Here is a 25,406-nt window from a genome sequence, read left to right on the forward strand (position 1 = left end):
ATACTTTGCAGTCGCATGTAGCCCGCAGCCCCCCATGCACACATTTATTTAAAAAAAATCGTTGATTAATTTTACATTTTTTTTATTTGGAAAAATTATAAATTGTATGCAATCGTTACAAAAAAAATGAAATTGTCAAAGGTTATAAATTTGTATCTATTTTAATTTAAATAAATTTCAATACCAAAGTTTATTAGTTGAAAAAAAGGTTTTGATTAATTTATATTAAATTCACAATATATGATAGTAAGCGTCGTTTAGGCATAAAATGAGCTTAAAAAATGGCCTACTGCTATCTCGTGCAGAATTTTTTGAGACCATCTTAGGCGCTCGCCGTGTGAACCTCTCGAAAAATACTCTTAAAACGAAGAGTTTCGTGGCGCCCGAATCCAATTTAGTCAAAAAATGACTTGCTGGCAGCTAATTAAAGACAAGAGCAAAATAAAGGAAAATTCGTGAAAAAATGGCCTAAGATACGCCCGGGGGAATAGCTAGAGCAAAATTTGGACTCAAGACACATATACTCGGGTTTTTTAACATATTTTTTATCCCTTCGAATAGGTAAAAATTAGGAAGGCGATCATTAGTATATTTGCGCTAAGTGCGGTAAAGAGACGGAGAATTGCGAAAAAGGGTCAAAAAACACCAAATTTTCGCTGGTTAGAATGGAAATACTCAATTGACAGTTATCAGCTTTCGCTTACTTTCATTTTATGTCAAAAGAATAGCTTTGTACACTATTACAAAGCGATTTTCGAAAACGTGTGTTTTTCGATCCACTCTACTGTATATGTTAATAAAACACTTTATTAATGATTAAGACAAAAATACAAAATGGAGCATACGTGCTCACTCGACGGCAGTCAAAGGAGATCTGACGCTCGTGAACATAGAGAACATAGTATAGAGGGCTGAACTGTAGATGTCAGCACAGAGCGTAGTTCAGGTTTACTCTAACAAGACCAAATTTTTTAAAACTTTCTTTAGCTTTTAGTTTATAGACATCAATTTCTGATTTGTCCTGAAGAAAAACAATTATAAATAGACATGCAAGACACATAATGGTTGTAAGATGAAATAATTGTAGAATTTTCATAAGTACCTCTAAGATTTAAATGAAGTGATCAACACAATCATCACGTGAAAATGTAATTATACTTTTATTTTTCAATGTGATTGAGTACGACTTTGTCAAGGAAAGAGCTGCATAGAACAGAGCTTTGATACTTTTTGGAACTGTAACAAGAAATTGCAAGTACAATAATTTTGCATAAGTGAAAAATAATTTTTTAAAGAATTCTGATTAAAGAATTACCTTTATCTAAATAATTACTGTGAAGTTTCCGAAAATCTTTTATACCAACAATTTGAGATATCTCTGCTTGTATGCAAATTTTTTCAGCTATTGTTTCCCAACGCGTGAGAAATATTTATCCAAAATTTTCTTCGATTTTCGGTGGAATTGATTTACTTTCAATGAGCGCATCTAAAATTTTATCGCCATGAAAATTTATCTGCAAAATATACAAAAAATATTAGTTTAACATTTTAAAATAATTTAAAAACAATAAAAATAAACAAATTACCAATTCGATCACAATGATAGGAGAATGAAGGCAAAGAAATGTATTCCAGTAAGTTGTGAAATGTACTTCTTGCTTTTTTCTTTTTGTTTTTACAAGGCGAGTTATTCTTAATTTGAAAGAATCTTTCCACAATTCTAAAACTGCACCTTGATTGTACGCATTGACATCCTTACTCTTAAGTAGTGAAAGATCTAATTCGTCAGAATCAACTATAAATTAAAAAATTAGAATTAACATGGACGTGCACGTAAATAAAAAAACAAACCTAAATTATATTATTATAAATTTCACTTGTTGAATTGTCTTCTGCAGGCGATGGAAATTCAATAATCCTATAAGCCAAACCCAAGTTTTGCCGATATGACTTATAATAATTTATTAGGCACCCAGACGCGGAAACTTCTTCACCACATGCGTTTTTATGATACTTTGTAAACCAAACCGATGGGTCTATAGTTGGAAATAATTCCTTTATTAACTTGGTAATTTCCTCGAATTTCTCGGTGCTTATCCTATGAAAAATTCAATTTTTATAAGTTTTAAAAAATTAAATGATTTTACACTTAAAAATGGCCATTAATTGTAAATCAAAATTTTATGATGGTTAATTATTATTCACGAGATATTTAGGTAATAGTTAGCTAAAAGTATAAATAGCTATAAAATTGGATTAATCACATTTGTTTTCAAACTCTGTTAGAGCTGAAGAAAATTCAGAACAAGAGTAATAGAGAGAAGAAAAAAGAGAGTTAAAGCGATACACAAGATTTGGACAAAATCGAAATATTTTGCAATTACTTTCTACTAAACTAGAAATCTAATCCATGTCAACATTCAATAATTGGTTACGGGGCTTTCAAACTCACTTGTACGTTACAGGACTTTCAGATATATATTTTCGAACAATTAACGCTTTTAGTCTTTGTCCTAATAATGATTTAGTATGTTTATAAACTCCTAAAATTATTCTACCTTCTAAGCTATCCATTAAAGTATAAAATAAACTATTCTTGACGAACTCAAAGTTATCTGTAAATTCAAGGATCGAAAATATTGAATAAAATATAAAAACTTTATTGAGAAAGAAGTTATGAATAAATTGAAACCTGGTAAAATATCATTATTTGTTAAAGTTTGGTCGATTTCGAAGTCTTTGTCGTTTTCGTCTTCCTCTGCTAAATCGACTTCCATTTTTTGTCTTTCCAAATACTTTATTTTTTCTGCATTATAGGCAGGTAAAAATGACGACAAATTCAAGAAATTGTCTTTAAAAATTTGTGCAAAATTATTTAAGTTGAGGTTGTAAAACTCTTCATCGTTAATTTTAGCTATAAGGATAAATATAAGTGATATAACAACGCAAAAAAACAAACTTAAAATAATCTAGTAGCACGAGATTGACAGTGGTAGATATAACCTAATAATATAACCCATAAAAATTTAAAAATTTTTGGAAAACTTACTTTCAGTAAAAAGATCCTTCGAACTTTTAACCTCAGCTTCACAGTTTTCAAAAAACGCATTCATTTAATCATAAAACAATTATTATCCAATGAGCGAGTTCTGTATTCGGTAAAAATCCTTGCGAGAACGTTGAGAAGACAGTGAACGAGCGCGCGCGTATTCTAGATTACAACAGGCCCTTGTTAAAAGCGTAATGGTCGCGCCACACTGATCGTGTACGTTGTGCTCACGACTGGCGTTCGCTGTGCGCAGACTTGAGTACACCGTCCTCCAGTCTCTGCGTTACGGCAGAGTCTTGTGTTTGGCGTGCGCCGCGCTCTCGCGAGAGTGTAGTACGCGCCAAAAGTATCTCAGTGTATGAGTCATTTCACGTCAAGTCTCCAGCGGTGCACGCGAGCGGCTTTAATAAGCCAAACTGCTTAATTTGTAACTCGTCAGAAAAGCATCTAAATTCGCCTAGAAAAAGTATGAGCCACATAATTTCGATGGGAAATTACCTCAGCTTTCCGACGGTGAGATCAGATTTCCAAAAATTTTCCATTTTTCCTGAGAAAATTTCCGGAAAACCGGAAATTGAAAAAAGATTTCAAAGAGTGGTATTGATTATCACTTAGTGAAATATAGCGACGAACGTGTAAAAACGCGACTTTTCGGCCCGCGTGACACCAGATCTCACGTTTTTACACGTTTTTTTACGTTCATTGCTCACATCACACATTTGCTAGACATCACATATTTGCTACCATGCCTTAATATTTTTACACTCACATTTGACGTAATGCAACTCATTTATAATCTGAATAACGTATATAACGTATACATTATCGCCAGTGCAGTACGAACGTATGACACGTGTTAACAGTCTGGGGCATAAGATGACCAGCATGCCTTTTATAATTCAAAGACTCGACACATTCACGAGGCTCCTAATCGAAAATTTACGGCCCACAGCGATATCAATATCGTCATGGAAAACCTTACAACGAGTCAACATCGCAGACATATTAAATGCGCCTACATCACTTCAAGATATAATGAGCAGAATCAAACACTCATGTAACAATACCTGCCTGTACACCACAAGGCTGAAAATGTCCGAAGTACAGCTTATCAAGGCATCAAAAGCTGTAGAAAATCTTCGCCTAACCCTTAGCACCTACCACTCAGCTAAACTTGTCTTCGGCAAACTCGATGACCTTGCCAAGGAACAAATAATGGAGCTTATTAAAACGACAATGAAGGACACTAGAATATTGGCAGAACTATTGGCAAATCAGACAGAAATAGTAGACCGGCGTCTACAGTAAACAGAAGAAGAGATCATGGTAAAATCGTTACGCCTTTTTTGTGTATATTGTGACGTGAAAGGGTCTGGGCCCTAGCCGGTGCTCGCCCTGCAGTCTAATTATTTATTACGGAGGCTCCGGTTAGCCTAAATGGTCGTCTTACCTCAAAAGGGGGTCGAGCCTTGCACCAAGTGTGCCTCGAGCGTCGGCGATGTTGTGCTGAAAAGTTGGAATAAGGTTCGCGAAATAACCACAAGAGGGAGTTGCTATTGAATCAAAGTCACTTATTTATTCACTGAAATGTCCGAGTTAATTATGATTCTATGATTTATTCAAATTCCTAAATTATTATTCAACTTCATTAAATTACAAGGAACAGTCAATAGAGGCTGTATTGTGACGTCAAATGACCGTAAGGGTACTCGCGCAACGAAGTCCAAGGGGAAATTGTCGAGTCACAACACGCTCTTGGCTTGAATCCCGATATCGTACCGCACACTTGCACTCGCGCGTCTCCGCATCACTGTAGGCGGAGCCTAATACCACGTGCGTTCGCTCGCGACATTCCAAGGGGAATCACAGAGTCAAAACACGTGCTCTGTTCGAATCACGGTTTCGTGACACGCTCTATAGCGCATCATGGTATCAGGCTTACACAGTCAAGTCAAACTGGCTAAAAAGTATTTGTACTTTTACTTTTCCATGTTTTCAATACCCTATCAATCAATAAAAACTTCAGCTCAATTGGTTTATTATGAGAGTTTTAATGAGCGAACCAATTGAAGCTAAGTATAATGGTTTTATGATTAAATATCCTTAAAAATAATGTAAAAATTTTTTTTATATATTATAAAACTCACTATCCCTCCTTTCTCGCACATTTCAGACACTCAATTGAAGTGTATTTACATACATTTTGAATACCCCATTATCTAATTATCGAGGCTGGATGTCTTTTGTCAAGGTAAACGACATATGACGCTGAAAAAATCAATTAAATTTTTATCTTGGCAATGATAATATCAATCCAGCTCATTTTTTCTTAAACTCACTGATACAACACAATAAATTGGCTCTTTTTAGCGCATTACACTATTGGCACAATGAATTTACATATTCCCAAATGAAGCTTTTTCATAATTAACTACTGATGACACGGAAATAGATTTTTTCACTTGACATACAAACCCTGCTGAAAAAATCTCCCGAGAAATCAGCTGAGAAGTCAGCTGAATAATCAACTGAAAAATCAACTGATTTCTCACGCCAAAATGTCAGCTGATTTTTTCGAAAATCAGAAAATGCTTATGAATGACATCACTTTGCCCATTTTGAAATAGACAATTAGATTTTATATTTTTTAAAGCAAATTTGATGAATTATTGATATTAATGAATAAGCCAGGACGGATTTATGTATGCTGGTAAAAATGAGCCGAATTCAGTCACCTTCATACACCTCAATATATCTTAAAAAAATCCTCTTATGTTAGTTTACTTTAATGCGTCCTAGAAAAACAGAAACAAATAAATAAATAAATAAATAAATAAATAAATAAATAAATAAATAAATAAATAAATAAATAAATAAATAAATAAATAAATAAATAAATAAGTGTAACGACGGGTTTTCTTGCCCGTCGATTACTTTAATAATAATATCAATAATAATATGTGTCGTCTGACTGAAGGCTTGACTCTACTCGCGGTTGTCTCTGGGGGTGAGGTGAGATGAAGGAAGGATAACACAGAATTTCACAAGAGACTGTTTATTGACCAAACTTATATCTAAAATACAGTAGAGTGAGCTTACAAGTTACTGGGTTATCTTCGGCGGCGTCGTTCGTTGAGCGGCGAGTGAGTGGGAGGGCGGCCCCGTGTTGGTGCGGTCTCGGCTGGTCGGTGAGGGTGATCTCGGCGTCGATGAGACCGGTACGGCGTCGGCGTGTTGGGCGGCGTCGGTGGTTGCTGCTGGACGGGCTCGCGTACTTTTCGAATAACTAACTCGCACTGATTTTATCTGGTCGGAGCCGAGCAACAGGCTGGTTTTCAAGTAAACTGCGAACTTTGAGTCGAGAAGTAAAGATGTACGTGAATACCGAACCGACGAGCGCCGATGTGTACGCCTCGAACCGAAAACTGTGAGTGAGCCGACGAGCGTCGATGTGTACGCCTCGAACCGAAAACTATGAGTGAGCCCCGAGACTCTCTGTTTGTTGCTGCCGTACCCTCTTTGTCTGGGCGAGGGTCGCCGTAAACTTTATGTGTCCTCTAGAGCTTGCGGGCTGCGCGTTTTTCCCATCCGTCGTTTCTAGGAATCTTAGCGAATGCTTGAGCCGTTCCCTTAGTTGCTTCGCTCGCAAGTTGTGATCTGATTTTTGCCAACATCCGACTTTCTGCGAATTGCCCGAGCCGGTTACCCTATCGCATTCCCGGTAACGGAGGCATCATAAATTTCGACTTGCAAGCGCGAGTCATGCTTCACACACGCGCGCGCTGCTCCATGCGTGTGCGCACTCACACCAGTGCGTACCGCGGCGTGCGTGAGTGGTCGCACACTAACGCTTGCTGCTCTATCCGTGTGCGCACTCACACCAGTGCGCGCTGCGGCGTACGTGTATAGTCGCACACTAACGTTCACGGCTCTGTCCGTGTGCGCACTCACACCAGTGCGCCTCAGCGGCGTATGTGTACAGCCGCGCCGAGCTGGCGTGCGGGACTTGGTGCCGTACCGGGCTGATTGTTGCCCTGTGTTTCACCTGCCTACGGCCGCAAAGATGATATGACTAGGTCATTACATATGTAATATAATAACGTAGCAAGTGATTGTTGTGTAGAAAGTGAAGCAGCAGCCACCGCAGCCGCAGTAGCAGCAGAGCAGCATTGCAGCTAGATTTTTCCAAAACTTTATCAGATAAGTAACTTGTTTAATAAACCAAATAACCTAGTTTCTTATGACTGAAGTACATACATGAACGATTAGATATGTATACTTGTCAAGAATGCGATACTTTGTAGTATAATTTATGTTCCAGGTGCAGCAGCCATGTTTAGGTTATTTTTAAATTGTAGCTATCTACAGACTAATATAGTACTTCCTTATTATTAGTTTCCCCTATGGCACGAGTATCATACAACATTTTATAGCACTGTGCTAAGTTCACATTTATGCCCCCTTTTCCAAGCCATGAATCGCCTTTTCTGGTAGCGCGAAGTGAGGTTAGCACACGAGCGTATGTGAGTGTGATCAGAACGCAGCGGTGCCAGAATGTGCGACTTATGCCACCGAAAAGCTTGCCATAAATGTGAACTTATGCCATGCAGTGCTATTAATGTTTTGAAAGTGTACAATGTAAAAACCAGTTGCAAGTCATGAAGTTTATGAAGAGTGAAGTTTTGTCAATGAGTTTCGGTTGTTTCTAATATAGGTGTCTTTGTATGCTGTGATGAAAGTATTGATTATTTGCTACAGGTGTCTTTGTGTGCTATGATGAAAGTGTCGATGAAAGTGTTCATTATTTTATAATGATTAATTTATACTCTTCGGAAATCTAAAATAGTTGAAACCTTGGAAAACAGCCATAGGAGTAAAAAGAAAATAATTTGTCCAGTTGGGGATTTGAAAACAATTGAATACATTGTTACAAGACTGTTAACGCTAAGCATTTGAAACTTGAAAGCTAACTGTTATCAGATTCTTAGTATTTGCATAAGTCAATTGATTACTGTGAGGTTTAATATCATTTGTTGGACCATTGGTCACAGTTATAAAGTCAAGCCAAGTATCAGATCAACTTTAACTGCTTGTACATGAAATGAAATAGAATTTATTATAAATTTTTCATAATTTTCAATAAATTGTAATGCCGAAACGGTATTATCGTAGAGTAAGTCGCCCGACGAATCATTGTCGGTCAAGGCTATAATAATGATGATTGAATATTGTATTTTTTTTTTTTTTTTTTTTTTGGTGTGTTTGGTCAATTTTTTTCGCCGATCGATGTAATCTCTCNAACAGTGAGCAGCAGCGACGTTCGTTCGCTGCAGTCGTCGGAGGAGCGACCGAGAGGACCACGTCTTCAGTCTCGCCGTCGATGAGCGGGCCAGCGGCTACGTCGGGCGTAGAAAGAATCGCCAGCGAGGAGGCAAGAGCCAGCCACCAAGCGGTGGTTGAGCTCGAGGAGTATATACGCCTCATGGAGCTCGGCGTACCCGCTCGCCTCCGCGCAGAGCCGGAGGGAAGGGAGACCGTGGAGGTCTCGGGCGAACTTGTCCCGGTTTATCCGAGTTCGTCGGCAATGACGGCGGAGGACGAGATGGATTGGGAGGAGTCCACAGTGCTTGAGGGCTACAGCTGGCAACAGCCGGCGTGGCAGCAGCGAACGGACGCCGACAGAAGGAGAGAGGCGCGCCAACGCAGACGCGTCAACGGCGTTGGTCCGCGCCAACGCACTCCGTCGCCAGGTGAAGGACGACGTCCGGACGAGGGTGGCGAGCGGCTGCAGGAGGAGGATATGCGGGCGATGCTCCAGCAGCTGGTGGCGGCTCGTCGACCAATGGAGGAGTGGGACGGCGAGGCTTTCGAGGAGGTATTCCGTGGCTCGCCGGAAGAGGAGAGTTTATTGTTGGAGGAGGGGGAGGCGACGGCTACGCTTCGTCGCTCAGGTGAGCCGACGGAGGAGAGCGCACGGGTGCCGACTCCACCTCTGGCACCCGTACAAGAGCAATTTGCGCTGCCGTTGCCTCCACCAGTACAGCAAGTGAGCTACGTGGCGGGTCCGCATGGCTTGGTTTTCCAGCCGTTCGTCGAGCAACAGCGGCGCCTGCCACAGGCGGAGTACGTCCTCGACGGGCAACAACATCGCCAACTTCGTCGTCCGGGCCACTACCAGGAGCAACAACAACATCAGCAGCTACCCCGGCTGCAGCAGCAACAACATCAGCGAGAGGAAGCTCGCGTGGAGGTTCGACCTCTAAGCCCGGTGGCGGGCCCTAGCTCGCTGTCGGGGAACGCGGCCGCACCGGCTCGCATCCGAGGCGAGAATTTTGGAGGCCTGGAGCCGGTGAGGTTCGTGCCGGGGTTGGATCCTCCGCGCGGAGCATGTTTTCAGTGTCACCAGCCGGGACACACTCGTCGCCAATGTAAGAGTCGTTACGACGGCGACATTTGCACGAATTGTGGGCGGCGGGGTGTCAAGGTTCGGCACTGTCCTCGCTGCAGTCGGGCCTGGAAGAAGAGCCAGAGGAACTTCCATTCGAAGAAGGCCGCAGCCAGGAAACAGCTGTGGAAAGCCCTAGGAGGAGGAAAGCGCTAGAGTTTGAGAGAGAGAGGCCGTAAGATTTTTGGTTTTTTTATATTTTATTTTGGTAGTTAGTTGTGTTGTCTGTAGTTATAAGAATCATTTCATTGAATGAGTGAATTTCGAGAAGTGTGTGAATGTAGTACTAAGCATCGATGGCTTGACGACAAGGATGTGTCGAGCGACAAATTGTCAAACTTATTCGTACAGGTACGAATAGTTTGGTGGAGGGCTTTGTAATGCCGAAACGGTATTATCGTAGAGTAAGTCGCCCGACGAATCATTGTCGGTCAAGGCTATAATAATGATGATTGAATATTATGAGATGCTGCGTGATCGTTCCTTTCTCTGTTATATGTAAATACGACGGACGACTGAGGGAGAACAGAGAAGCGAGGTAGAAGGCACGTGTGTCGAAGAAGCATAAGTTAGTTACCGTTGGACCGGTAAAACTGGCAGATCGCTGCCGTGTACGAGAGTCGCGAATCGCTTGATATACGAGTGTAATACCGAGTGTGATATATCGTGAGTAATAGTGAGTATCAGTACGAGGTTGTCCAGGAGACGACCTACGTCGAGCTGTGTACGTGTGTGTGATCGCGGTAGTTAATCCTAAGTCCTCGTGAGAGGAGTGCGAAAGAGAGTGAGCTCGAGGTTGTGCTGGTGTGTGCGTGAGCGTGTGTGCGAGGCGTGAGAGCTGCGATCCGATCACCGCTGCAGAGGTGATCAAGCACGGACTCACCAGGCCACATTGCAACATCTGTTACAGGGACCGAGCCAACCAGAGGACCATCAACCAGCGAGGCAGCAGTAACACATCAGCGGCCGATTGAAGATCGAACGTCGTCAACGGTGAGCGAACGGCGCGACCGTTGTCTGCCTAAATCTTGTGTCGTTGTACTTGATACCGCTCGAGAGAGCTACGTTGTTAGAGAGCCACCGATGGTCCGGTCTCGCTCTCTCCGAGACCTGTTGTAGTTTCGTAATAATAAATCGTGATTATTTGTTTTCTTTGAAATAGAATATCGCGTGTCGTTATTTATGCGAGAATGTGTGAGTGGCAATATCCTTCTCCCGTACTGCATGCCTTCCACAGGTAGACCCTGGACGTACAGGACGGATCCATAAGCCAAGGGACACACATAACCGACGAGGTACGTCGGGGTAAGATATGAGGTTATAAAATAAATTGTACTTTATTGTATGTACAAGTAGTTTAAGTTCATTTGATACTTAGTTTGAGGTGGTAACTGTGGCTACTTGTCCAATAAACAAAATGAAATCTCATAGACTTAAATGGACTGATGCGATCTTTGGAATCTAGCGACAGTTCACTTAAAAGTGTCAAGCACTTAGCACCAAAAGTCTGTAGTCTTATAACACTGTATTTAACTATTTTTATATATCTAACTGGACAAATATTTTCAAATAGATTATGTAAAAAGACTGTTGTGCTTGTTTATTAAAAAAGAATTTTTTTATCTTTTACATCCTGATATAAAAAACATAAATAAATAAAAATAACTATAAAAATATAAATGCATAAATTAAAAAAATTAAATGTGTAATAATGTAAAAATTAAAAATGTTAGCCCCCTCTGAGCCCTTGGTGGCTTTCTTTATTTATTGTTATTATTATAACATATTTATTTATTCATTTATTAATTTTTTTCTGTTTTTCTAGGACACATTAAAGTAAAGTAACATGAGAGCCTTTTTTTAAGGTATACTGAGGAGCATGGAGGTGACTGAATTTGGCGAATTTTTAACAGCATACATAAATCCGTCCTGGCTTATTCCTTAATATCAATAATTCATCAAATGTACTTTAAAAAATATAAAATCTAATTGTCTATTTCAAAATGGGCAAAGCGATGTCATTCATAAGCATTTTCTGCTTTTCGAAAAAATCAGCTGACATTTTGGCGTGAGAAATCAGTTGATTTTTCAGTTGATTATTCAGCTGACTTCTCAGCTGATTTCTCGGGTGATTTTTTTCAGCAGGGAATCACGTTTTATTTGTTCACAACTGTGTAGCTTCAAATATTCTTCTGCATTTAAATTACTCCTTTTCATAAAATTTTCATGGCCTAGAAAGAGATGTTCAAGAATCCTGCGATTAAACACAAAGTATCAATTTTCTTATATAGCATACAAAAGAGAAGTACACATAACCAAAATACTTATATGTCAAATGCCTTACTTTTGAGTTTTTGACCTCCCAATTCGTAATTTCACTCAAAAAAACTACGTCCGAAAATTTACTCGCCAGGAATCGAACCTACGACCCCTTGCGTAGTGATGTTTCCGAGACTAGCATGCTAACCATTGACCCATCGACGACTCCCATTCAAAACATGGAAAAGTAAAAGTACAAATACTTTTTAGCCAGTTTAACTTGACTGTGTAAGCCTGATACCATGATGTGCTAATACATGGTATTTTTTAACAATATTTAATATAAATAACTTCATTATGCTCTATAATATTTCTCAGTGCCTATGAGATCAAACTGACCATACAGGGCTTCATTATTATGAACCAAAATACCCGCAAGAAAGTTTGGTAAAGATCTGTGACCCGGAGCTGAAAAACTCTCCTTGTAAGTTGATCATGTTCAAATCAACTTTTTACATAAGTGTGTAGAATCTCACATTAAAACTCCACCTATTCACTCATATTCATAACACTTTTGTCACTAATTTTACAATTAAAAAAAAAATCACTCAAAATGTATCACTAATTTTTTTATATGCATACAGCATGTAGTATTATTGTTTATACAGATACAACATACAATTATATATGATACAATCATATACACATGGGCAATATTGTGTCAACTGCCCCCTCCCCCCTTTGCTCTTTTTAATTGATTTTTCATATTTTAATTTATTTATATTAAAATTTATTTATTATTTATTTATTTATTTATTTATTTTTCTTTTTATTTTATTTTTATTTATTTTTTTTATTTTTTTTATTTTTTTTTTAGGCTTAAAATTCAAGAATTCTGAGCTAGCTCTATTCATTAAAAAACCTGCGAAGCAGAATATAAGCTAAAAAAATGCATCGTACAAAAATAGCTGTATCTCAGCGAATCTTGCGAATTTTTAACTTTTGAAACCGGCGTTGGAAAGGTGAGAAAAAAACCTATCAGATAGTTTCATGCAATTTTTTCCATAGTTGATTCTACTTAGTCATTTCTAGGAAGAAACTTATACACTTTTCGATTTTTCAATTTTTCGTACTGTCGTTTTTTGGGATAAAGTTGTATTTTTCTGCATTAAAATAATTTCAAAATGTATACTAATTTATACCATTGGATTTGTCATAAAAAATCCTAAATTTTGGTGGTGTCAAAAAATTTTCTAGATTTTTTCTGTTCATTTGCCACTCGCTTGAAAATGAACTTTGCGGAATTTGCGAAAAAGAACGATCGAAAAAGTGTATTTTTTTGAATGAAATTGTGCTCCTAGGTCAAAACTGACTACGGCATTCGATTCTGCAGACAAAAACACATAAGAAAATGTATTGTCAAGATTATTTTTACACTCTAAACAGAGTTGGAAATAAATCGAATAATAGCCCAATTTTGCTTCTTTTTTGGAGCACGTTTTTAAACTTCAAAAATCCACCGACACCATCTAAAATTATTTTTTTGAGTTCTAGTTTACGGGAAAATTTATTTTAAACCTCAAACTTTCTGATTCCGATAGATCCCCCGAGATACAAAAAATTTTTGAAAAAGTGGACCACCCTAACGTACATACACGCTGCATTCACACAACACGACGCGCGATCGTCGCATAGTGACATTGTCACAAGATATATGAATTGTTATCATGTTTATTTATTTATTCATCAATTTTTATTAATAATTAACGAATAAATAATATTGTTTTTTTTCTCGGCTATTTCTCTTGCCATTTTAGTTAGAAGGGGCGTAGAAACATTTTAAACCTATGGATTTGTAGGTTTTGACGAGACCTTAAAATGCTTTTTTTTAAAATGGTCCTACGACCTTTTTTCACAAATATACAGCCCTTTTACTGCGAAATTGACATTTTTATTTATTCACATGTACACCGCGTTCAAGAGGGCGTAGAAAAAAACTGTATATACAAAAAAGGTTGGTTTTTATGTGTACAATAAGAAGCGATAATTACGATCCGTTTATGAGAAAATTGTTTATTCGATTATTTATGCATGTTAACCCACCAACGCTCATAGTGACGAAATTTTTTGTTCGCCATCGATGTGATTTTTTTCCATGTTCAGGGCCTTGAGAAGACTTTGCTCATACGTTATTTTATATAAAATTTAATGCCCTTTCAGAATCTGGGCTCACATTTGAGATTTAATTCTTAGTTGAAAAGTTATAGTTGTTTGTAAAAAAAAAAAATTTTTAATTTAGGCGAAAAATCAACTTTGAGAATTTCGTTCGACAAACAGCTGTAACTTTTCAACTAAGAATTAAATCTCAAATGTGGGCCCAGATTCTAAAAGGGCATTCCATTTTACGGAAAATTACGTACGAGCAAAGTCTTTTCAAGCCCTGAACATGGAAAAAAATCGCATCGATCGCGAACAAAAAATTTAGTCACTTTGAGCGTTTGTGAGTAACGATCCGTTCTGAGGAAAAATTTTTTTTTCGATTATTTATGCATGTTAACCCATTAAAGACAAAAGTAGAAGCTACCTCCGCCCGCGATTCTTTACTTATCTCAACTGGAGTCGTACACAATTTAAACATATCACAATAGACAATATGACAACGTTAAAATTCAATGCCTCTCACCCACCTACTATCTAGATTTAATGTGTCTAGCTTATACTCATACCATCGTCCACCGCATTATCAGCCGATGCCACCGATCGTCATTCATTCACGTCGGAGTTATTTCGAATTTCACTTAAACTGTTCGCGACAAACGTTTTGAAATCGGCAGGATTTTTACACAACCAGTACAAAACGGTCATTAAATCAGACCAAAAAAATCTTTTCGAGACTGAAAATTTATGTTCTTGCTCTATGTATTTTGCTAATCTTACAGCGCACACTGCAGCTTGCAACTCTAACCTGGGAATGGTATTGGTACTTTTTGGCGTGACAATCTGACCTTTTGCCCTAATAAACGCAACGTGAAATTTATCCTCAGCCACTTGAAATTGTCAATATGTTATAGCTGCGTACGCAGCTAAGCTTGCACCACAGAAAATGTGCAACTCCACAGTTTTAAATTGAGCAATAGGACTCTGATAACAACGTTCTATCGACATCAACTCTATTCTTTGAAAGTTTAGAATCCACTCCTTCCACAACACGAACTCATTATCGCCAATAACTTCGTCCCACGCCACCTTGCTCGCCAAGACCTGTTACATGATTATACGCGCCTGCATAATGTAAGAAAGCAAAAAACTGAGAGGATCAAAAATTGACATGATTATTTGCAAAAACTGTCTTTTTGTTGGCTTTCTTATACCATTCAAAATTTCTACATCAAATTTAGCTTTATTAAATTTGAAAATCAATTTATCAGACACATTTAACCATCTCATGCCCAAAACTTTTTCTACGTTTAACGACTCATTCACTATATTGCCTCCTCACGCTCGTTAACCTTCCTCAACACGACATCTCTTAAAGCTGATTCAGAATTACTAGCCCAGCCGTGCATAACAAAATTCGCCTGATTATTAATCTCGATCACTTGCTGTATGTTCATATTAGCTTCCTCGTCCGACACAAAACTATCTAGAAAATCGTACATGTAGCAGTTTTCTATTACCTTTTGAGACGAGCACGGATATTTCCCTTGAAAGCACATCGCATTTTTATTTTTAATATACAACGCCGAACATGGAGACGACTTCACGCCGAACAAAAGGACACTCATCCTATACTCACCCGGCTCTCGTGACCTGTCTCACCCCTTCCAAAGAAACCTCTGCGCATTTCGATCGCTCGAAATAATATTTATCTTCATAAACATATCTTTAATGTCCGAAATTACTGCAACCGAAAATTGACAAAAGCGGATTAAAGTTCGTAGCATTTGCTTTAACGGTCGCGTCGACAACTAGCCTTTGGTTCTATAACTTTTTCTCGTAAAGTTGATGGTTATCGAGTTAAAAATTCTTGAACGTTCGGTTTCATTTTTGATTTTTGATTTAGGCTGAGAACGTTCAAGAAACTATCAACTTAACGAGAAAAAGTTATACAACAAAAAGTATTTAGAATTGATCAAAGAACACGCCTGATTTTTTTTAGAATTATTCGAGCGATTTTTGGAAAAATGGTGTTATCCAGGCGTGTTCTTTGATTCATTCTAACCACTGTTTATTCTATAACTTTTTCTCGTAAAGTTGATGGTTATCGAGTTAAAAATTGTCGAAATAATTTTATGACATACAGGTCTTCCGGAATCATAATTATAATCGCCATATTGAATTTCATAATTATAACTGAGTCAAAATAATACTTTTTTACAAAACTGTGGGCACGTATGTCACCGATCTTGACACGCTTTTGGTATGTTATAGTACATGGTAAAAAGGTCCCAAAAAAAAATTTTTGGACCCCCTCCCCTCTCCTACCCTCCACTTTCGGTATAAACGTCCATTTTCGATCTATATTTTTTCTGAGGACATGAAGCAAGTAAAAATTTTGAAAAAATTTACAAAAATACTTTTCAACAATCTAAACAACCTTGAATTTTTTCAGATTTTTTGAGTGCTTCAGGCCTTCAGAAAAAATTATTGAAAATTTCAAAAATCGAGACACGGCGGTATATGAGCCGATGTAGTACTCGGAAATTTTTTCATTTTTTTTTCGCATTAAAAAACATAACCTTAATTTTTTCAGATTTTTTCAGATTACCTAACGCACCTTTTGAAGCCAAAAACAGCTTTTTTTAACGAAAATAATTTTTTTAGGACGATACGGAGCCTCGAAAAATCTGGAAAAATTTTTTTCTTGTTTTTTTCATCAAAATACATGATCAGAAATTTTTTCAGATTTTTTAAATGAAGGCGATAGCTTCTAGGGCCGAAAAATGCTATTTTTAACAAAAAAAAGGTTCCTAGAACCTGATGGTTCCGGCAAAAAAATTTGAAAAATTTTTTTTAGGATTCCTTGACAAATTTATACATGCCATTGACCAAATCTATATGCGTGAGACGCACGAGCGAACCTTCTTTCCGTGTTGAAATTTGAGTTAAACGAGATTCTTTTCTCGAAATTTCATGTTTTTTTTTTACAAAATTGCTTATAACTTTTTATTATATAAATTTTTGACAATTTGGACCCTAGATTTGAAAAATACATTAAATTTTTCGTAAAAATTGATATCTAAAAAGTTTTTTAAACAATTTTTAATCGGTGTAATTTGTTGCTATATATGTTGTCCAAAAATGGTCATTGTAGGCGTTAAAATGCAACGAATAAAAACTTCAAAATTTTTCAAAGAATCTGCTTGAATTTTTTCAGATTTTTTAAGACCATCTATTAAATAATTCAAGAGGCCCAAGTTAGACGTTTTTTTAAATAGATTTTAGGACTTCTTAAAGAGAGTGGTAGATGGTCCCAAAAATTCTGAAAAATTTAAGAAGGTTGTTTGAAAAATTTTAAAACTTTTGTTTGTGTCATTTTTCCGTTTGAAAGATGACAATTTTCCAACTAAGATGACTGAGATTCAGAAAGCTGCATGGGTTAGCTTAAAAAATGGTGTGGACAATTTTCGAGGTAATCGCAAAAGCGATGATTACAAAGTTTTAATATCAATAATGATAAAACTGTAGTGATTTTAGCGACGAGCAAGGAGAGCAAAAATCTAATTTCAGTGAAATTCCTGGTTTTAAAGAAATTAACTGAAAAAACTTTATTGCAAAAAAAAAATTTTTCACCGTTTCAGTAAATCAAGTTTAAAGTTACTTCTGTTTCACTCAAAAATTATATCCCTCAAAAAAATCTTTTACTCCGATTTAATTCTTTAAATAATTTTTATTTAACTTTTTGTTAAATAATTTTTTAATTATTTAGTTTGATTCTCTGTTGGAGTGCACTTATGAAGGGTACTCAGACTATTGCATTCTATTACAATGGTGGTAGTAGTAGTACAATGTATCTTGTACGTATCTTATGAATACGCGTGACGAGCTCTCTGCTTGGGACCCATTCACGTATCAGCAGCATGTTTATGTGCCACCTTAGACCACCACGTTACTGGGAGCCAGTTTGTAAGGGTATTTCTATGCGTCTCCAGGAAAAAAATGACGATATGTTTTTAGGTTGAAATGAAATAATAAAAGTTTATTAAGTACAAAAATATTTGCTACTTAGTTGGTCAACAACGAAATGGGTACCACTACGTGATATGCGGCACGTGGACCGTAAAATACAAATAGAAAAATAATGATAATTCAATGCGTTGTTTTAATTCTTACAAATTCGTCTTTCAAATGTACAATTATTCACGTCTTTATTATTTCTACGTATTCGCAAGGTCACGGGGGGAAAGACTCGAATGCTACGTGAAAGAACCAAGCAATATAAAAATACCTCATGACGTTATTTCATCTTCACAAATGGCAGGAAAATGGAATTTGCCCCCTTCACTGAAACCACATGTTTTTGCCCATTTTATCATCAATGTTTACTGTTGATATGTTGTTCTAGAAGTAGAAATCAGCTACGCTCTTCACCGTAATCCATTACCCAGGTCGATATTAGTATCTATTAACCGAATCATAGAACTACTACAGTTTGGTTGAATCATTACTTAAAAAGAAATTGATCGATGATCCTAGTTGTTGCTGTGATTTAGAGGAGCAATCCCTAAATCTTGTTATCTGGAACCGTAAATTTTATAATACCGGAAGAAAATAAATCATTTAAGATCTTCGTAGATTGAATCTTCTGCTACCATTTAATATTGAGAGCATGAGGGCTGGACCCTGAACGGACGACGCATGCTCAACATCTAGTGGGCCGAAAAGCCAATATATTGGCGCACACCCTGATCGACCCTTTGCCCATGATCAATCAATGATTGAAGATATCTTTTATGGCAGTTTTGTATTGATGATATGATCTCTGATATCCGGGTATTCTGAAGGTTAATCATATGTAGTTTTTTGACAAACAAAAAGTAAGGGTGTATTCTAAATGTGCGCTCTTCGTTCTACCAAAACTCATGCTAAATATTTGTACAAAAATGTAATATTAAATGAACTGTGAAACATATTATCACTTGGATAATACGTCTCATGTAATTTTATGTAACGTGAACTTTTTTCTTCATAAACACTCAGTGGAATGTTTCGAACGAGGCCAATGCACTTTATTATAAAAAAATGTACTAATACGTATGTGTTTACGTAATAATGATTACAAAAATTGACCGTAAATGAATAATGAACATAATTAATCGTAAAGTATAAGATTATGTAGAAAATGGCATTTATATTATAACAATAGACCGGGACAAACGTTTGAGTTAAAAGGTTTTCGATTAAGAAAAAACTTAGAACTTAAAAAAAAGGCCAATGAGCAGTTTTAATATGTCAAAAACCTTTACAGCAGTATATTAATAAGTGGTAAAAATGTTAACTCAATTGGTTGGATAGTTTTTAAGAGCAGGAAGAACAAACAGACGTGAACTTTCTTTTGCATATCCAAGTGTCTATTCAGGGGTCATTTCGTTCACGAAATTCGAGAGATTTGAGTTTCGTGTACGAAAATTATCATTTTCTAGAGATCTCTGGGGTTATTTGGAGACTCGTATACCAACATACGAAAAATTTCGTGTACGAATTTTCCTCTGAATAAACAAACCCTTTACATATGAAGAAAATATATATCAATTTATTATTATTTATGACCATTTAAAGTGTTGAAAAAAATATTTTTTTCGTATAATTATACTGATCGTTGGTTTTTTTTTGATAATCTGGATTTTTAAAACTCATAACATTAATTGTGATTCTATTCTTTTTCGTTAGTTGATTGACTGCATATGATAATGCCACTAAAAAAAAAACGGCAAACAGACCAGTAGAAATGACTGTACTATAATTCAATGTCCTCGTAGAGAGTGATCGAATTGATTCTTGATCCAAAAATGGCATTGAAGCTGAAAAAATATGTAATCTGTGTATAATAATATAAATACAGTAAAATCTCCCAATAGCGGACACCCAAAAAACCTGGAAAAGTGTCCGCTATTGGGAAGTGTCCGCTATTAAGAAAAGTAGGAGGGGGGGGGGGGATTATTAATAATTTTTTTTCAATTTTTTTTGCATCAAAATGATCAAGTCAGTATTTATTTTTATTGTTTTAATATAAAACAATAAAATCAAAAATAAAACAATAATATTATTTAATATTAATTAAAAAAATCTGTGATATTTGTTTGGATACATTTTCTCTTTTTTAACATATCTTCTAGCAATGTATCCATTTTTATGCTCGTCTCAACTCCTTCTGCACACCCCGCCTTCAGGAAAAAATGTCTCAGCATTTCTGCGTGGTGAAATGCATCCTTCAAGCATACATTTTTTATTTGAGGCTCTTCAACTTCGTTTTCATCAATTAAAGAAATATCGTCAGTTTCTTCGCTTAATGCATTCAAAACAATATCACGTATATTAGTCGATTCATCTGCAGTTTCAAGATTTGAATCTACTGTCAAAAAATTGTCTGAGTGTACTTCATATGGTCGTAAAAGTTCTGCAAATTCTTCTAGCTCTACGAGCTCAGGTTCAATAAAACAATCATCTGTATCTTGGCTTATAAACCCACATTTAACAAAACAATTACGCACTGTCTCTTTTTTAATATCATTCACAGATGCAATTATCCATTGTATTGCATCTAGAATTGTGATTTTGGCGTTTGTTACTTTCTCAGAATCATAATCGGAATCATTATCAATAAATTTTAGGAGATGTTTTAATAATCGACGTCTATAATTGACTTTAAAATTTTTTATGATGCCTTGGTCAAGCGGTTGAGAGACACTCGTCGTGTTAGGTGGAAGAAAAATAATTTTTACATTTGTTAGCTGCATACTATCAGGGTGAGGGCCAGCATTGTCCATGAACAAAATAACGTTTCGCTTGGCATCTTGCATTTTTTGATCAAAGCTTTCTAAAAAATCCTGCATAATTATTCGAGTCATCCAAGCCTTTTTGTTATTTTCCCATCTCATCTTCAACGATTTCAAGTCAACTCCTTTGAAACAGTGGGGACGTTTTGCCGTGCCGATAATAAGTGGAACTTCAAAATCACCAGCTTGATTTACACATAACATCACGGTCAATCTTGGTTTTTGACTTTTGTTACCACTGCAATTTACGTTTGGCAAGCACATTGTTTTTGATGGTGTGGCTTTAAAAAACAAGCCCGTTTCATCGAGATTGTAAATGTCTTTGGCATCGTAATCTTTTACAATGTCTTTTAAAATCACCTTCCATTGGTCTATGGTTCCCTGGTCAACCGATGCAGCTTCTCCACTTATAATCTTGTACGCGATTTTATGTCGGGTACGAAATTTGGTTAGCCATCCATATGAAGCTTGAAAATCTGCTAATTGGTCGCCTTGGGTTTCTTTTAGTAATTCTGCGGCAATTTCGCGGGCTTTTTCCTGTATAAGCACCCCACTAACAGGAATGTTATGTGCCCTGGCTCTACAAAACCACTCGTATGTGAGCGAATCAATTGTTACACCACCGGTCTTTTTATATTTTTTTTTCGCTGTAAGATTACTATTTTGTGCATATAACTTGAGCAAATCATCTTTTTCTTTCAAAATTTCACCGATTACCGTCTTACCCACCCCATACTTTTCACCAGCTTTACGGTAACTCATATTAACTTTTTGCAATTCTTGTATTATTGCAACTTTATCCGCGAGCGATAATCTTTTGCGCTTTTGCGACATTTTTTAAGAGCTCTCTAACCGTGTCAAAATTTTGCTTTCAACTAATAATACGTTATTCTCATTCTCGTTTCGTCTCTAATTTTAAATCTCATCTAATTTGTAGAGGTAAACAAATCCCCTCTTCAAGTATTTACGCATTGAATTGATATTGACAATTTCATTAACAATTTATGAGTGTATATCATGAGTGTAAATTTAAAATTTGAAATCATCTGTCATAATAAAGAGTAACAATGTCCGCTATGGCTAAAAAATGGGTGTCCGCGTCCGCTATTGAGAATGTCCGCTATTGGGAATAAATGTAACACGAAAAAGCATAGTAAAAATTCAGGTCTTTTAAAATCGTCCGCTATTTGGAAGTGTCCGCTATTAAGAGTGTCCGCTATTGGGAGATTCTACTGTATATAATTTTAAATCTTATTTTAAGTATTTGCGACGCAGATCTAATATTAATGCGTTTCTAATTATAAGGTTCTTAATTTTGAGTTATAAATTTATGTTTTTCAGGATGCTGAAACCGTATTCGAGGTGCATTTTATAATTTTACAAAATACCAACGCACAACTCTCAAGAACCTTAAGGGCTTATTCACACATAAAAATCACATAATTTAAAAATGCATCTAAATAAATGTAAAAATAATATTTTCAAACCCCTTTTCTATCCAGGAATCATGCTGACGTGCCCCAAATTGACTTGAATATAGATTATCTACGCAAGACGGAATATTATCATGTTTATTGTACTTCTCCTGCATCACAGAATTCCAATAGAAAACATCACTCTTGAGACTCAAGTGGAGTACTATTCATAGCGGTCGTTTATCGTCGCCCAGCTCCTACTTATTCTAATACATTTTTCGACATGATTTGCTGCCCCCTTTTTACAAAGACGTAATCGTATTTGGCTATTTCAACATCAATGTAGCAAACTTCTTTAACAGATATGTTCTTTCTCTCTCACTTACTCTCTCTCTCTCTCTCTCTCTCTCTTTCTCTCTCTCTCTCTCTCTCTCTCTCTCTCTCTCTCTCTCTTTCTCTCTCTTATTAAGTGTAAACACGCGTTTGAATCGAGCTACTGCCGAAGTGTGTGACCTGTGCGGTGTTTACGTCGAACTCGTGTCGCTACAGACCTATTGTTATTGTTTGCTCGGACCGTGTTGATCATAGAACTCTGCTGCCAGACGGTCGTTATTATGAGTGAGTCCGAGGCCATTTTATCGCAAGTTCAGAGCCTGGTGTCGTCTGTTGGCGACCTCGTCACGACGAGAACGGATTCACTCGCCGCTACTCTGCACCAGACCAATACAAAGATTGATTTGTTCAGCGCTGCGCTGTCTGACCAGGCGGCGCGCCTTTCGGCGATGGCGTTGGAGCTTGCTGACGTGAAGCGGCGCCTGACGACGGCGCGTCCTGGGACCGAGGTCCGTATTAAGGGAGTGCCGCTATCTGTACCGCATGATACTCCTGAGCTTCTGCATGGTGTCGCCCAGGAGGTGCTTGCGCGCATCGGCTCTGAGTCCTTATTATCTTCTTTGAAATTAGCATAAATAATCCTAAAGCGACACTAATCGGCCGTTATACACCTGCCCGTGCCTCAATAGCCGGAGAAGGTGACTCTGATTTAATTCAGATGGAGGATAAGTGTCACCGGGGTAGAGAACGGCTAAAAGACTAGCACATGCTTACAAGCATCGAAGAGTTAATAGTAAGTCGATTCACCAGACTTTTCCGTTCTCAACTCCACACACACAAATACGCAAAGACACAAGTGAATGGTCTGTATCAGCGTGTGTAGTAGTAGGAAGTGATTGTCCTCAAGCATAACGTGATTTTCTCTCCTCAGTGCGGTCGTACCACTAGCCGGCATCATCGGACAAGAGTCACGATAGACGAGAGGCCAAAAATGTTTCAACGTCAGAGCAACGCAAATAATGCAAGTTTCTTTTCTTTTTTATAAGTTCTTCACTAATCTGCCGAATCCTTGCCGTGTATTTCCTGCTATGTTTTCTCGGTTGATATAAAAAAATAAATAAATAAATAAATAAAATAAAAAAAATAACATCACTCGAGAGAGGTCATAGCATACTCTCGTGATTAACCTCTGTGCGGACAAAATAAACAAGTACGTGTACGCGCACAACACATAAGCGGGAATCTTATTTGGGTAAAGTCTCGTGCGGACGCGGAGACACGAAGAGACGCAAGCGCGACCTCCCCTCCTCTCGCACTCGCCGTACGAGATGAAACTGCGTAGTAGCCAAGTACGCGTGGGGGTACACATACCGGGCGCTATTGGGAGAATCCGCGAAAGCTCGTGAACTCGATATTTCTTTCCACAAGAACAAACATCCTTGTAGAAAACTGTTGTGAGTCGAACTTGATTCGTGACAATAGTCCTATAAGGGCCAACCGAAGCGAAGACGCATCGTCGGGCCGGAGCGGAATCGAATATCCAGTTACTGTTTATAGTCCAAACTCATTACTTTTTCTAACAATTTACGAGAAAAGAAAATAAAGATAAAATCTTCCTATAATCAGTCTGACAGTGTGTTACGAATCCCATTCATTTTCAATCTCCTAAGAATATTATAATATCAAAGTTGTTAAACCTCGCCTGCTGTAAAAAAAAGGGACACGTACAGATCACAACTATTACGCCGCGCACTCGCGCGCCTACGCAACGAGATCCAACAATCTTGCAATATATAACTACACCCTCGAGTATCAGATAATCTCTATTAAAAATTCAAGCAAAATAAAAACTACTCTTCGCAACTGTTTACCGGAGCCCGGACGCCAGTTACCCGGAGGAGTTTTAGAGGTGTTTTAACGTCTTCTGCCTCTTTACGATAATGTGATCGTGACCAGGGATTTCAACATTCACGTGAATAGGCCGAACGATAAATACGTTGGTCGCTTGATCAGGCAGCTGGAGCAGCTGTCCCTTCGACTCGTCAGTACAGTCCCGACCCGTCATGTAATATATCACGATGGGTCCATTCACGAGAACTGTCTCGATTTAGTCATAGTACGCGACATGTCACTTATCGAAAATTTCTCTCGCACACACACTCACATACAATCCCATAAATAGGAGCCCAAGGCGAGGACTCACAAGACTGGAAATAGATGGAGCACAACACTCCCATGATGAACTCAGAAGCGAGAACTACACTCAGAAGAGGACGCCGAATGCGGAAGCTTAGGCTCGTTGGGTGACGCATGATGGCGCCTAAAGCGAGAACCTCACTCACAAGACGACAACAGAAAAGGAATATCAGAAACTCACCGGGACTCGGAGAGTAGCGCCGGAAGTGAGAACCACACTCACAAGATGGCACTAGACAGCGAGTTCTAAAAATATCTAACTCAGGAGGAGATGCCAGCAATGTGTGACCACGCAAAAGATACAGCTCTGAAAAAGGGGACACGACAATCTAGAGATGGCATCGCGCAGCCTCGACCACTTCTCGGCTTGCTGTAAGGGACCTGATCGCTCGGCACTCCGTTTCCGCTACGGACAAGCAGGCCACCAAATAAAGAACTGCACGAATGATCCAACGTGCGTTCTCTGCCAAGAATGAGGCGCTGTCTACGACCATGCGTCTACAAGTCAGTACTGCCCTCTCACACAGAAAACCACTCAAGCCCGCCGATGATGAGGATCTTACAGCTTAACCTCAATCAATGCGAAGCTGCTCAGGATCTCCTGAGCCAAACTATTCACGAGCAGCCCATCAACGTGGCCATAGTGTGTAATCAGTACAAGGACTAAGATCCACCCAAAGATGGTTTGCCGATGCCAACAGCCAAGCCACCAT

The 25,406-nt window shown here is 37.9% G+C and overlaps 1 protein-coding gene across 1 annotated transcript; it reads right to left on the bottom strand.

Moving 5' to 3' along the window:
• Window positions 1-14,810: 14,810 nt before the first annotated feature.
• On the bottom strand, window positions 14,811-21,583 carry LOC106659207 (tigger transposable element-derived protein 6-like). Its single transcript, XM_023459747.1, has 3 exons — window positions 20,062-21,583; window positions 15,263-15,456; window positions 14,811-15,014 (listed from the first exon to the last, which is right to left on the bottom strand). The coding sequence occupies exons 1-3, from the start codon at window positions 21,581-21,583 to the stop codon at window positions 14,811-14,813; spliced, it is 1,920 nt and encodes a 639-aa protein (XP_023315515.1).
• Window positions 21,584-25,406: the final 3,823 nt, after the last annotated feature.

Source organism: Trichogramma pretiosum, unplaced genomic scaffold, assembly GCF_000599845.2.
Source record: "Trichogramma pretiosum strain Unisexual culture from Peru unplaced genomic scaffold, Tpre_2.0 scaffold148, whole genome shotgun sequence".
Taxonomy (NCBI): Eukaryota; Metazoa; Arthropoda; class Insecta; order Hymenoptera; family Trichogrammatidae; genus Trichogramma; species Trichogramma pretiosum.